Source organism: Myxocyprinus asiaticus, chromosome 42 (assembly GCF_019703515.2).
Source record: "Myxocyprinus asiaticus isolate MX2 ecotype Aquarium Trade chromosome 42, UBuf_Myxa_2, whole genome shotgun sequence".
Lineage (NCBI taxonomy): Eukaryota > Metazoa > Chordata > Actinopteri > Cypriniformes > Catostomidae > Myxocyprinus > Myxocyprinus asiaticus.
In genome coordinates, this window is record NC_059385.1 from 28,680,172 (window position 1) to 28,696,441 (window position 16,270).

The window sequence follows — 16,270 nt, forward strand, 5'->3', positions numbered from 1 at the left end:
GTCTATTATGAAGTCAATAGATGGACAGCCATATTGACAAACCACCGCCTCTCTGCTAGACTCTTAAACATCACTGATTACAAGTCAAAATCTGATTAGCCAATCACAATCGTGTTAATTTGCATATTACAATTTCAGTAAGATTGACTTTGATGAGAACCAATAAACAAGGAGAATTTCCATGACAGGCTTTTTGTTCATCCAATAGAAAATGAGAAGGCGGAGCTTATTCTTATAGCATATCGCGGAGCTTGCTTTAAGGTTAGGTTACGCGCGTTAGAGGCCGTCGTCTGCTGCTGTTATTCGGTTACAGTGGGAAGGAAAATATTGGTTGAAATCCACTTTTACACACTCACGAACAACCAGTTTCGGTTGGATTGTACTCTGCACCTTCCTTACAGCAAAGGCGTTTCGTTAAAAGAGTGAGTTGAGGCGTTTGTGAAAAGATAACGATCGCAAACCCGTTTGAAAGCTGTTTATTTTTCTGTCAAAGAAAGTAGCACAGTCTGCTAGCGGTTTACACACAATCAGTGAGCACATAAACTCACACATCATCTCGCATAATCGCATTCAGCGCAACTGTTCGCCACTGCACTGATGAAAAGGCGTGTAATGCAGCGTTTAAGGTGAATGTATTGATCCTGGGGCTTGTTATATTTGTAGGCAGACCGGGACAGTGAGTCGATTAGCGGCCCATGCAGCAATAAGGAGCCCGTGGTCCATCATCACATCACTGGAGGAGGTAAACAATGATTTATTTATAATAAGTCGCTTTTTCAAACGTGCATGAGAGGTAATGATGCTGAGGATGTGCTTGGCCTGGTTAATATGTATCATTAAATTCATACCATAACAGCAGAGAGATATGATCATGTTGAGGGCAATTCTGGTGGTTTGTTTTCTTTCCTAATTTGTCCATTTAGTTTATTGGATATCAAAGTGTTGTGCTGTCTGTGCACAAATGCACTAAGAAGAATGTTTTAACTCACACTAGCTTGATTGGGTTGTGTATTTCTTAGTCTCTGGCTGTGTTTCAAAATCTAGTGAGATGTCTACCTAGACAGGATTTTTGGGCATCATGACTCGTTCACAAAAGTGCTGCTGGCGCTAAAAACATTCGAATCGTATCTTTCTTATAACGAACAAAAATTGTTCGAACATCTCAAACACGCCTATGAGCCCCTCAAAATGATTCGAATCTCCCAAACGCGTTCACGATGCACAGACGTGTTTTAAACGTTCGATTCGAATGTTCCAAACCATTCTATGACGCCCCAATTTTTTTCGACTGTTCGATTCGCACTTACAAATGGTTCGAATGGTCGAAAGGTGGTCATGATGCTAATAAATACGTCAGCCGTTCGATTTGAACGCTACGAACAAGTCTATGATTCCCAAAATGCTTTTAAAGTTCAACTCGAAAGTTCCAAACGTGTTTACATTTTTTTTTTTTTTTTTTTTTTGTAGACTCTTATCTCAGTAAGTTGTACAGTTTGGGTATGGAAGATGTAGTAGTCAGTTGTTCCCCATGTTAAAACCAATACTTGTCCAGACATTATAGCATTAAAGAGATCAAAATGATTTCAAAGACCGGTTCAACTTCAGGTCTGTCCAGTTGTGTTCAAAGTTTTACGTTGAAGTACAGTTTGGCTGGCGATCAGAAAAGTGCATTCTGATAGTCATCCATCTGTTGACAGTTAACATCTTTTGTTCTTTGAGGCGTGTTTAACGTAAATAGTGTATTATGATGTAATAGTGCTGTCCAAGACTGTCCAAGTTCCTCTTTAGCACAAGTTTGGCAAAGCTGCTTTCCTGGTTATTGTGAAGAAGTCTTTTCATAGTTTGTCATTTCCGTTATGAAAAATGGCACCCAGACCCAGCAGAAGGGTATTTTGTAAGTCCATCACAATCCAAGAGATCAAGATGTTTTAGTTCCTCTTCCCCATGTTCACAACACAGCAATACTCAGCTGAACACATCAAAGTCTGGCATCGCTGCAGCTTGTCCCTTGTTGGACCTATTTTCAAATTAAATTATAAACCCGCAATCACTCCTTTTAAATGCATTTGCAGACAAGGGTTTTCATGATACGAACATTTCAGTAGTTGATGACAGTTCCAGTGAAATTTCATGATTGTTTATCAGTTTGATACAACAGCAAAAACTGGGGCTGTCATGATTATAAAATTTGTCTGACGATGAATTGTCATACAAATAGTTGTGACTATGTCAATTAATTGTCTGTTTTAGGGCTTTCATGAATATGATGATTAATTGCCGTGTTCTGTCATACTTCTGCTGGATGTGTGCTTCATACACATACACCTTAAAGGGATAATTTTATCCAAAAATGAAAATTCTCTCATTTATTCACCCTCATGCCATACCAGATGTGTATGGCTTGCTTTCTTCTGCAGAACACAAACGAAGATTTTTAGAAGAATATCTCAATGCAAGTCAACAGGATCTGAAACTTTGAAGCTCCGAAAAGCAAATAAAGGCAACATAAAAGTAGGGATGCACCGATACCACATTTTCTCTTCCAATTCCGATACCGGAAATCTCAGTATCGGCCGATTCCGATATCAGTGTTGTTTTTGTTTGCATTATCAGTTTAGAATATCTTTACATTATTGTGTAGAACTAATTGGGAGTACTCTTTAATATGTAAAGAAACACAAACCTCTAACTACACATTATTTCAATATAAATGTATAGCTTATTAAGAAACACTTTATTATTAACTAGTATACTGGATAATGTAGCAGCAAAATTAACAGGAATAACAGTTCAAGTCTTCAGTAGAAAACTTTAAAGGATTCAGATCTCTTTTTTGTTCAGTTTAGTTGTGACATCAGTCCACTTTTCATTCACAGTTATTTTTTGGAACCCATTCAACTTAAATATTGTTATAAATTGTAAACAAATACTAATGACAAAATAATAATAATAATAATAATAATAAATTATTAATATTATTATTATTGACTGAATTTTAGATACAACAGTAATATATTTCAATCGTGCACTTTTTAAACCCTCACGCTTTTATTTTGACATTCTAAACTCTCCAGGAAGTCCTGTATGTGTCTGTTTGTGAGTTCACAGTAGTTTAATTCACTTTTTATTCAAATTATGGTAAAATGCACCTCCAGTGCCATTCTAAATGCAGATTATAAGTGAACCGAACTATTGAGCATCTACATCTGAGATGCTGTTCTTGAGTAGCACTCAAATAGTGCGCACCACCGTGAAGGCTAAAAATGGCCGCGAGTGCATTACCATCCTGTGCGTGAGTTTGTGTCAACAGAGCAGTACCATTCACTAACGCGCTGGCGCTGCACATACTGTATATTTACTTATTAAACATAGCCTTTTGTGATTCACAGAGCTATCGCATGTCTTCAAGTTTACTAGTCATATGAACTGTTTTATGGTTCTTTTATGTCATTTTTGGAGCTTGACAGTAACGAACATGACTAACACACAGTATCGGATTTGGATTGGGCTCGTCGGACCGATACCCAATCCGTCTAAAAGCTTCAGTATCGGAGCCGATACCGATCCAGGTATCGGATCGGTGCATCACTACATAAATTAGTCCAAAAAACTCCAATGGTTTAATCCATGTCTTTAGAGTAATATGATAGGTGTGGGTGAGAAACAAATCAATATTTAGTCTTTTTTTTTTTTTTTTTTTTGTTACAATAAATTCTCCTCCCTGTCCAGTAGGTGGTGAAATGCACAAATAATGCGAATCGCCTAAAAAAAAAAAAAAAAGAAAAATAAAAGATGAAACTCTTAGGAGAGAAGAGCGCTTAAGAAGGCTGTGTGGAAGTGGAGATTTATAGTAATAAAAATAAATATTGTTCTGTTTCTCACCCACACTTATGTTGCTTCTGAAGAAGATATGGATCAAACCACTGGAGTTGTATTGACTACTTTTATGCTGCCTTTGTGCATTTGAAGCTTCAAAGTGCTGGTCACCATTCACTTGCATTGTATGGACCTTCAGAGCTCAAATATTCTAAAAACCTTTGTGTTCAGCAGAAGAAAGAAAGTCATACACATCTGGGATGGCATGAGGTTGAGTAAATGTCCTTTTTAAAAGTAATTTATTCATATTTAACTTAGAATCATCATACAATAGGCATGTATGAAAAACTTGGAAAATATTGCACAATGGTAGAATGACAAAATAAAAATTTAAATATCAAAATATTTCAATTTTTAAATTTTCTCTCTTTGGTCAACTTAAATCTTGGTCCATTTTACATTTACTCTTATTAGATATTTTATTATATTAAGAAGTTCTCAATGAAGTATTTTCTGCAAGCATTTATGCAAACAGTCAGTAATAAACAATCGTGCAGTAGAACAAAGATGAAAATAAACAGTTTTTATATTTAATATTTAAAGAGGTGATTCTCGCAAAACCTGTCAAGAAAATGTACTGGTCTTATTTTAATCGAAAGAAAGAAATGCATTTTATTTTTCATATGAAAAATTAAGCCCATTTTTAGGTTCATTTGGATTTTTTACATTGTAACATTATTCTGTACATTATACATCAAGACAGTCCACAACATGGAAAAATGTATTAAAGTGTAAAAATGCATACATCAAAGCAGTATTCCCTAGGTACTGCCTGCCTTTTTTGCTAATTTTAATCACTAAAAAAATAAATATCATTGTTCAAATGCATTTTTTTGTTTTACTGTTATACAGTAAAATATAAGGACATTTATATGACAACTTTTTGTGAGAATCATCCAAAGAGGTCACACATTTTCATTGATTGTCTTAGTTCATTGTACTATGAAAACATACTGTAATTTTCAAAACTCAAAATAGTAATAAAAAAATACAATTATGGTTTTGCACAAAAATTACCAAATGTACCTCAAGGAAAAAATAAAATGGCTGTCAAATTATATCACCCCTTTAAGTTATCTCAGAATAAGAATTGTCGTAATATGCTTCCCCCCTCCCCCCCCACCCCCCAGCCATTAAATATCATCCTAAATAAAATTGGCTAGATTTGTATTTGTGCAGTATACAGGAAGGAGCTTCTTGTCTCATCCCTTGTCTGTCATCAGCTTTTTTTTTTTATTTCTGCTTTTCTCCACTCAGGTAACCCCTCGCTCCCCCCCCTCCCCCCTCCCCCTCCCTTTTCCTCTCCTGTTTCCTAAGCTTCTCTGTCCCCCTGCCCCTCACAGTCAGCCCAGAGACCCTCTTTCTAAAGGCCTTTTAGGAACGTGGGTCTGTTCCGTCCCATTCTCCAAGCCTCCATCTGTCTTTGTAACTCCACCTGGCCAGTAGGGGGCTGACCACTCATTGGACACCCCAAAACATGTCCTCCATCTTGCCTTTCACTCCGCCCGTGGTGAAGCGTCTGCTGGGCTGGAAGAAGTCAGCTAGCGGTTCGAGTGGAGCGGGCGGGGGCGGAGAGCAGAACGGCCAGGAGGATAAATGGTGCGAGAAGGCCGTCAAAAGCTTGGTGAAGAAGCTGAAGAAGACGGGCCAGCTGGACGAGCTGGAGAAAGCCATCACCTCACAGAACTGCAACACCAAGTGTGTCACCATCCCCAGGTACACCAGCAACAAAACACTGGTCACATTTTGGCTCTAAATCGGTGACGTCTGAAACTTAAAATCTCTGAAATCTAAAACCTAATTAATAGAGTAGCGCACACACATACACAAAACGTCATTACTTACCCTAATCCCTTTTAAATCATGAATGCTGTTTTTTTTTTTCTTCTGTCGTTTTCTGTGGAACACCAACAGAGAAATTGAATAATCTTTATGGAGCTCTTTTCTATACAACAACAGTTCATAGTGACCACATCTTTCAAGCTCCAAAAAGGACACAAAACACCATACATGCACCATAAAAATAGGCCATATGACTCTAAATCCCAGTCTTATGAAGCCATACAGTAGCTTTACTTAAGGAGCAGAGTGAAATTTAAATCAGTATTCACTGAAAATTATGCTGTTGATTTTTTTTAATTTGTTAAACAGTGATGAAAGATTTAGATGCAGCAAATCCTCACGAGATGTCAGTGGTTTTTATTTCACCTCTAGAGGCTGTTGCTATACTGTAGAAACAAGCCGTTTTAACTGGAGAATCTTCCAGCTCCGGCCACAAAGGAAAAAACAAAAAAGAATATCGGCATAGATTTATACCGATAACCGATAGTTTCAAAAACCAACCGATAAAACCGATATATCGGTCTAACTCTACAATCAACAATCATTATGTCATGATACTTTTTCTAATGATATTGTAGCAATACTTTAGATCCCTGTATCGATATTTTGATTCACCACTTTGTGTATTCATACCATATCCAACAGTTATAATAATAATAATAATTATAATAATAAAGCAGGATGTCTAAAGCACAAATTCTGAGACAGTGTTTCTTAGTGCAGTCAGAAATGCTTCTATGTGCTAGAGCGAAAAGGAACCTGTAGATTCAATCTTTCTGTCGCGGACATGCTGAATCTCTCTAACGCGTTTGGGGCTTAAATCGTGATCCAATTATATCGTGATGTATCGCAATGTATTGAATCGTGACGTATCAGAATGCGTATCGTGAGGTGGTTGCCGATACCTAGCCCTAGTCATGGTCAAAGGTTCTCTTTTGTACAGATGGATTTGAATGACATGGTGCTGTTCAGTAATGTCAAAGATCATAATCACAATTATTTTGGTCAATATTGAGATCACGATTATTTAACACGATTACTTATTGACCTTTTTTTAAAAAAAAACTTGTCTTTTTAACAGTGGATTTCCTTGAACTTAATGTAAACTGCACTGGGTAGGGGAGGAGGCTATTGTCATATAATTATTTTGTCACGTATGGTAGTCAAATGAAGGAAAGCCTCCATCGCCACCATTTACAGCAGGGATGCACACACTTCTATGGAATGAGATTACTTTTTCATCATGCTATTGCAAGATCTACCATGTACAATAAAGGCTATACATCATCACAATACAAAAATTTCAGTAGTCTTTAGTGAAATTTGACGATTCAAAACCACAACAAATAATAACACTAACTAATATTTTAATTATGGAAGAATGGTTTCAAGTTCTAAGTAATTATTGAAGACTAGTAAACAGTCAGTAAAAAAATAACAAAAAAAAACAGCAATGAATAGAAATTGTTTTATTAAGTGCTTTTTTTAAATGTATTTGACCGTTCAGGCGCGCATTAGCGCGAGCATTTTTTTACACGCTTGTTCTGCATACACTGCCTTTCAATTAAACGGCGCAGCTGTTACTAGATCACTAGCGAATTATAAAATTACGTGCTCTGGATTATTTTCAATGGCAGAATAAGAATATTAACTTTCTATTAAGTAACACAGGCCTAGGCTATCACAAATATAGCCAGCTATTTATTCGTTATTGACGTTTTAATCAGTCTTCTTGTCCAATCGGGCAATTCAAATTCTCTTTCACTTGTCCCGGACAAGCGTTAATGTCGAGCCCTGATTAAATATTGTATTCAGCATTCTCCGATAACAATTTTTCTTCTGCAGTATAGCTCCTAAAGTAAATGTACGTTGTTTTAAAGGAGTTTTGGATATTATTTTGGAATATAAGCCAAAAAAGACTAATCAAAAACTTATTTTGTTCCAGTGTAAAATGGGCTAAGACTCACCTTTTATGTTCACTTTGATCCATCTTTAACTCACAAAAAACAAACTTTCTCTTAATAGAGCTGCGTATCGCCGACTTCATGATAAATGAACTTGACACACACATTATGATTCACTGCGTCGCAAGCCATCACGTTATAATCTAGCTGCAGCAAACTCGCACGAGTGACGTGTGTCCCTGCGCCAGAGTGTGCATCAGCCGGGAGAAGATTCAATCTCTTCCCCGGTCACTTTACATAACTCCTAGATGTGGCACTGACCGCACAGAGAAATGCTGGTTTTGGAGTTGATTTTCATAACCCGCTTCCTTATTATTTTAACTTAAAGGATTCTTTAAAGACATAACACCGAGTTGTTTCATTGCGAAACGGAATGCGGCACAACAATAATTTTATCTCGATTAACTTGTTTTCATCATTGTTGGAAGCCAAAATTCGTAATTGAAAATAAAATTTGATTAATCGCCCAGCCCTAGAAAATTGTCACTTTTGGGTGAACTAGAAGATATTGTTGCATCGTTACGAACTCCTGACCATAATCACAAGCTTTGTTGCATTTAAGTCTGCATATTCTTATCGCTACTAAAACATTGAAAATGCTAGTATGAATCAGAAAGGACTAATTTTTCGAAGTAACCGTATCTGTATCGTTGCATGTGTTGCCTCATGAGTGAAGGTGGAGGCATGAAGCTGAGTTGTGTCTACAGTTTCAAAATATTTTTGTTTCTTTAAATGAGTTCTGCTCCATCCGTCTTGGCTTGAGTTAAGGTCATACCGCCTCACATCACCTCCATTCTGAGCTCTCGTAGACTCATGCCATTTGAATGTCTGCTATATCAACCATTAGGCTGTTTTTATTTCATTTATCATGACAAAGGTGGGATATCAGTGCTGCTATTTTAGGGAAATGCTAAGAGCACAGGATGATGGAAAATGGGCTGTGTGCACCAGCCACAACATATCAATAGATTGAAACCAATACTTTATAGATACACAGGGTTGGGGGATATAGCTAAAAGAACAAGATATTTTTCAAACTTTTGATGATATTGGATGTGCTCTTTGACCCATATGTCCATCCATTATAACTGTGGTTATTGACGAAACCAGTGTGCAGCTTGGCACTTTGTCCTGATATTTGATCAGGCTCACCTGACATTACCTCTTGGACTGTATAAATCACAGTAAATACAGGTGCAAGTACAATAAATGTTAAAGGAATATTCCAGGTTCAGTAAAAGTTGAGCTCAATCAACAGCGTTTGTGGCATAATGTTGATTACCATGAAAATTTATTTGGGGCAATGACCTGCTTTTCGTGAAAAAAAAAAAAAAAAAAAAAAAAAGATCTGAGTTACAATAAGGCACTCACAATGGAAGTGAAAGGGGCCAATCCCTAAATGATAAAATGCTCACTGTTTCAAAAGTATAGCTACAAGACAAACTATATGCGTTAACATGATTTTATTTGATTAAATCTCTTACTAAACTTTTCTGTGTATATCTAGTTTACAACTTCATTACCATGATGATGAAACGCCGTAAACCCAAAAACGGCAATTTAAACATCTTTAGTGCTTTTATAAAATTACAGTCTTTTCCATCTTTAAACCCACTTTCGTTACAAGTGTGTCACTGTAACCTTCATTTTGAATGTTTTAAAGAAAATGAGTAGGACTGGGTATCACCAGCCACCTCACGATATATGTATTGTGATACACGTCAAGATTCGATATACAGCATATCACGATACATCACGATATCATGATTAGATTTCGATTTTTCTTCTAATTTCAATTCATTTGGGTATATCTCAGTTAGAATGTCCATTTTTGCATACAGGGGACCTTCTAACTTGTTAAATTATGGACATATCAATTTTACACATTTTATCATCAGTTTTTCATCATTTTGGTGACATTTTAGCTGCTTTTTTAAATATATATATTCTATGTATTACATCAATACATATGAAGTGTTTGTTTGGTTAAATGGCTTCTTTACAGCATTTATGCCATGTGTAATTAGAATTAAATGTTTATTTTTTAGTTTTTGATAAATAACTGACTATTGAGAACAGAAAGGATATTAAAAGAAACATTATTAAATAGCAAATGGTTTGCTTGGAGCTAGTCTTTGGTCTCGCATCACGCATTAAGAGTCAAAGCTTTTACTCTCAGCATGCAGTGAAAAGATCTCCATGCAGAAGTTCTTCACCACTACACCACTCAAACACTGGTGAGTGAAATCCAAAACATTTACCAGCCAGTGGCTAATCACAGACATTTTTGTAGCACACGGGAAGTATTTACACACATGATTGTAGGGGATTGCAGATGGAAAGAAAGAGTGATCTTGGCATTTTAAGAATTGACATTGGGATCGTACAAATGAAGAATGAGTGAGAGAGGTCCAGCTTGTCCGTGAGAGAAACTGTGAATCCTGTAGGATCAGTTTCAGTCTCTTTCGTGTCTCATTGAAGCATCTCTGACTGCACTGAAAATATCATGAAATACTGTATCACGATACATGGATCTAAGAAACACTTCAATTGCGATATATTGAAGTTTGATTGTATCGACACAGCCCTAAAAAGGAGGGACAGTCGAAATTATATTTTGTGGTAATCAACATTATGGCACAAATTATGTCGATTGAGCTTAACTTGTATTGAACCCGGAATATTTATTTATATTTATAAATGTATCCCCCCACCTTTTTCAGTTTATAAGTCAACATTAAAATGATGGCTTTTCTCTGCCAAGTCTGGGCATTGATGCAGAGCCCAGGTCAGACCTTCAAAAGTGCCTCCAAGTCATTCAGAGTGCTTTGTCTTCCCTTGAGGGTGGTTTCAAAGGGTGGGAAACTTTGCTTCCAACATGTGTTTTCTGCTGCTAATCTCCTCTCTAACCTTGGAGGCTGGTGGGAACGGCCGGATCAGTCATTGTCTCTGCCACTTCTCATGTGTTGTAGTAGCTACATCAAAAGCCTTCCTAAGACAATATGTCCTCCCCAGCTTCCCGCACATGCATGTGGACAACTCATTGAATGGCACAGCTAGACTATTCTTTTTGGGTGTTTTCAATTTGTTACATTTTGATTCATAAAAAATCTTTAATTTGCAAATGAGATTACACAAAGACTGATTTCTGAGTTTTTCTTTTCATGCTGTAAATCCCATCCAGCCATACATCAGAATGAAATGAACTTTTGGATGCTTTTCATCTTGATGAAAGCGCATTTCATGTTAAAATGCTGCCATAATCGAATTGACCAAAATATTTAACATGCACAATTATTGTTGTCACGAGACCAACATTTCAGTAGACGGTACCGAGACTATTCTCGATACCAATTTCGATACCATAGAGCTATTGAACACACTCCTTTAGCCTAATAAAATGTTAAATTTAGATGTAAATAATACATTAAAACAACAGCATGTTTCCTTTGAGTGTTTCTCAATTAAGTAAACATTGTTTAGTTTACGAAGGATTCTATGAAATCAGTTAGATTTTTTTTCCTAAATTCCACGTTTTCCAATTTTTTTTCTGAAATCCATCCTTTGAAGTTTAATTCAATTTCATTATCAACATTGTTAAATCAAATTAATCCTAACTTCAATCAAATGAAAATAGAACAGTTACTTTTGAAGAAAACTATAATTTATTTTTAAAATGAAGTGCTTTAGTGAAGATCCTCACAGCATAATCACAAACACAAGATTGGTCTTATTTTTGTCAAATAAAGTGCTGCAAAGCAGAGCATCACTTTATAAATGAAAACATTAAGATATATTCTGTACAACAGCACTCTTGCCTGTGAGATATGGGTTCAAAATAATAATAACAACAATAATAAACACAAATTATTACATTTCCTGCTACAGGCTTTTATTTTGAATCAGACTTTTATTTTGAATCAGACTTTTATTTTGATGAATGCTTTTCTGGTTATGTTTTTTTTTTGGGGGGGGGGGGGTAGTTTCACACTTCCGGATAAGACGTTGATTATGACCCAGTGAGATTATTGAAGCACAAATCTGCAATGTAAATATATAGTATGCAGTAAGCACACATATAATAAGCACAGTGTGCGATGCTCATAAAATGTCATTTTCAGCAATGAGCAGCACGTTAAATGACATCCACAATGACATGACATGCACACAAATGAGGACTGTCTGCATGTAGAGAAAATCTGGGCCACACACGGATAGTCCGCAAGGACTGTTTTGATGCCGAAATTTGCGTCACGCACGCTGTGCGTGGAGTAATCACTAATGCGGACAACCGAAGTATACCTTGGCCTTTCCTATGTTGGGCTTGGCGGGCCACTCAAACAAACGGATCAATGTTTGAAAAGCACTACAGTGTTTACGCTTTTTAGGGAAATCAACCTATGAATGATGTAGTTGTAGTTGTCTCTGTTGAGATAGGATAAAGTATTTAAACATCAAAAAAATAACAGTTTTAATAAACTCCCGAGGGCAGAGGATGTGTAAAACTTTGACTACACAATTTAGTTAGTACACATGTTGAATACTCTTCATGAATAGTGATGGTAAGAAAATGCTACTCGTTTAGCTGGTTTGTGATGCGACTGACTTGGTGACTTTATCGTCAATCTCAGCAGGTACACGAGAGTGGTAAAATGTGTAGATTAAGCATCATTTACACAACTCATGGGCATCCATTTAACTACATTTTGTTGGACTCATTCTAAAAAGCTAGCGATAGACCAATATATCGGCCAGACCAATTAAACTGCCAGGTTTTTTTGGGGGGGGGGGGTTATTGTGCGAGCATCGGCCGTGACTGTAACCGTGTTCGCTCGGGCAATATACAGAAATATTGGCTTTCTCTTGTGTTAGTTCCAAAATCTACCAATAAATTTGTCAATGGGTAGTAAACAACTTCTGTGTTCAAGAGTTTTATTTTCACGTTTAAGCAGATTTGAGTACATCTGAATTGCCGTTTTTAAATTATGTATATCGGCACTTATATCGGCCATCAGTATATTGCTATCTAGATATCTTTTCAGCATTGACCATTGGAAAAACCCATATAGTCCACCACTAAAAAAAAGCTTCCTGTCTTTGTGAGTTAGTGAAAAAGCAATATTGTGCACTTTTTAAATACAATTTAGAGGCTCTTAGGGTTTTGCACCCATAAAGGATATTTATCTGGTAGTAGTACATTAAACTGAACTAATTGAGCTGCTAATCTCAAAGGAAAATCAGGAGGTGAATTAATCACACTACTTTTTCTCGTAGATACTTTTGATTTGTCATTCAGTTTAGTTCTTGGGAAATCAATCTTGAAATCTTCCAGATACAGCTGCGCACATGTGTTTCATCAGTTCGAAATGGACTCCATCAGTAAGTTCCCACAAACACACATCCAGAACTTATCAACACAAGATAGCGTTAAAGGAATAATTCACTCCAGAATGAAAATGATCATTTAGCCACCTTCATTTCATTTCAAACCTATATGACTTTCTTCTGTGGAACACAAAAGGAGATATTTTAAAGATTTTTGCGATCCCTAATTTCACTGTAGACATTACATCTATATATTGGGTTGAAACAATATGAAGGTGATTAAATGATAGAATTTGTATTCCTTTAAATGTTTTTAAGTCGTGTTTCATTACTGATCGTGAATGGGCTCAGCCAGTGGTAGCACTATAAAAATGTTTTTTTTGAAAAAGGTACCAAGTGTTTCTATAAGGACAGTTGCTTGTATATTAGGGATGTGCACGAGTAATCGACTGATCGAGTACTTGTTCTGCACCAGCCAGTCAACTACTAAAAACACTACTCGAATATCGCAAATTGATTTTCCTTTGCACGTTTGTGGCCACTGTCGAGGTGTTGAATGTGAAAAGGACCTATGATGGCGTCTTTGGTGTGTGCTTTGCTTCTAAAACAAGTGTGGCTGTGCTTCTAATATTTTGATTCTTATTGAATTCACAGAATATTGAATGTATAGAATATATATAAATATGGTTGCCATCAGCCTTTCAGCTTTGATCAGCTATTAAATAAAAGGTTATCGATGACCAGTTGTCAGGAAAGTTAGTGGGTCTTTTAAGGGTGGAGTCTAAGAAAGCAGTTTTATCCCGTTTGGACAGAATGTGGCACTACAGCAGTGGAAAGGCATGAAATTGCTTGCAGCTTCAATTAATACACATTAATTAAATGTAATTGTATTATTAGTGTAAAAAAGGTAATTCACCCAATGATTTTCACTGCATCTTTTGTTCCATACAATGAAAGTGAATGGGGACTGAGGCTGTCAGTCTAACTAACCAACCCTTTAACAAATGTCAGGTAAAATAGGTTTATGTTAGAATATGTATAATTTTGTGAGCTTATGGACTAAAATGGTATTGTTCTTTGAGTGCAATTATTGCTGCTTGCAGCCACTGTATATTCTTGTTTGTTTTTTTTGTTTTTTCAAGTGGAAAACAAACCCATATCTATCCCGACCTGCTTCCTGTCGAAAATCTCGGCAGCTCATGCTATCAGCTCAGGTCTTTGTGTAGAAGTACTGATAGTGTATCTGTAAGATGCCTACAGTGAGTGTAAGAATGTCAAGAGGCTTTCTCCTCTGTAAGGACAGAGAACCAGCTGGTGCTTTTTTTTTTTTAAGTCTATTGATTGTAACCTGAAGACTCCATTGTCTGTCTGGCTTTCCATACAATAATTAAAGCCCTGCTTTCATTTGGTTTAATAAATGACACTAGAATGGAGGTACTAGTAGCTCCCAGTAATTGCGGAATAAAAGCAGTCCTCACGTCAGAATTTACATTTGCAATTACTGTTGTTTCCAAAAATTAGGCAGAACTAATTTAGCTACTGAATTGTGGCCATTGGTAACACAAAACACATACTACTACACTGATTCAGTCATAGTAGTATTGATTAGTGGAAAATACAATCAGATTATCCTTTAAAACAGAAGGATTAGAATTGTATGAGCAAGGAAAATTCTTTCCTTCCATTCATATTATCATGCATTAGAATACCATGTAGTAAAATCTCTTATAGTAATAAGACATCGGCGCTTGTTCTGAAGAGGGAACCCAAAATGGCAGCCACTGACTGCTCATTTTCAGGAATCAAAACCTGAGATTATTTGATGTGGACATATGGTATCCCTTGTGTTGCACCAAACACCCCTTTTCCTTAATCTGCTCTCAGTTTTGTTACACAGCCCATGCAGATTGCTAGCTAAACCTTTTTATTTCTGCACTAACACTCAGTTAGTTATCATTAGCAGGTAAACTGGTACTCGAGAAGTACACCTTGACAACACAACTATGTTTTGGCTTTTATCTTGAGCCAAATGTAGTATAGCCTTAGCTGATTGTTGGGGTATACAGCAGGCAGGCAGCAAATGGACGCTCAGTTGTAAAGTGGGGATGAGGTCTCTACACACCAGTAAACAAGGATTAATATCCTCCATAAGTGTGTCATCAGTCTGGGACAGGGATTCCCACTGATGCTGGTGTGGGATCCACATTTATAAACTTGGTTGTGGTCTCCAAGTCATTCTTTTCAATGAACCAGTTCGCAAATCGGACCAATTCGTTCAAAGCGGTTCTCGAGTTAAAAGCTCAATGAGTCTTCTGGTGTTGTATCGCTCGTAATCAGCAGAGAACTGGTGAGTAAGATGATTTTTGGGGCTTGAGTGTAGTAAACAACTCCATTTTCCTACTTATAAATGTGTCCAACTCATCTCTAAACATTTTGATAATTTCATTTAATTTATATTGATAACTTACCCTTAGTTATAATTGTGAATTATTGTTATCATGCTTGATTACATTCCTGTTGATATCACAGTGGCTATCTGCTCCATTGTTAATTTGAGTTAATACTGAATTGTTACACTATTGTGACAGCATGAGTGTGTGTTTGATGAGAGTATTGGGAAACCCTCCATCTGCTGGTGTTAAAACTGAAGTCCCCATCCCCCTGATGCAGATCATGTGAGTTTATGTAAACCTTGTGGTTTCACTTCTGTAATGGTTTTTCATATACATTCATTAGGCATGTTAGTTTTTTTTTAACACTCTCTGGCTTTCAAGTTTCACTATTATTATACAGTGATGTGAAAAAATATTTGCCCCCTTCCAAATTGTTTTAGATCTTCAAACGAGTAATTAAATAAAACAAAGGCAAGCTGAAATACATTTTTCAAATACTTTTTTTGTTTAATTTTTTTGTTTTTTTTAATTGAAGCAAAAAAGTTATCCAACACCTATATCACCCATGTGAAAAACTAACTCTCCCCTTAAATTTAATAGCTGGTTGTACCACCTTTAACAGCAACAACTGCAAAACGCTTCCAATAACTGGGGATGAGTCTTTTACAACGCTGTGGTGGAATTTTGGCCCACTCTTCTTTGCAGAACTTCTTTACTTCAGCCACATTGAAGGGTTTTTGAGCATGAACTGCCCGTTTAAGGTCCTGCCACAGCATCTCAATCAAGTTCAAGTCAGGAATTTGACTAGGCCACTCCAAAACTTTAATTTAGCTTCTTCTGAGCCATTCAGAGGTGGACTTACTTCCATGT

At 36.6% G+C, this 16,270-nt stretch overlaps 1 protein-coding gene across 5 annotated transcripts in view; it reads left to right on the forward strand.

Annotated features, from left to right (window-relative positions):
- Positions 1 to 275: 275 nt before the first annotated feature.
- The window catches only part of LOC127432353 (mothers against decapentaplegic homolog 2), a 40,114-nt gene continuing 24,119 nt past the window's right edge, over positions 276 to 16,270 (forward strand). For all 5 annotated transcript variants that reach the window (XM_051683317.1, XM_051683320.1, XM_051683318.1 and 2 more), the window contains exons 1-2: positions 276 to 742; positions 5,134 to 5,592. In XM_051683317.1, the coding sequence (XP_051539277.1) occupies positions 5,354 to 5,592 (239 nt within the window). In that variant the 5' untranslated portion in view covers positions 276 to 742; positions 5,134 to 5,353. The remainder of the gene's footprint in view (positions 743 to 5,133; positions 5,593 to 16,270) is intronic.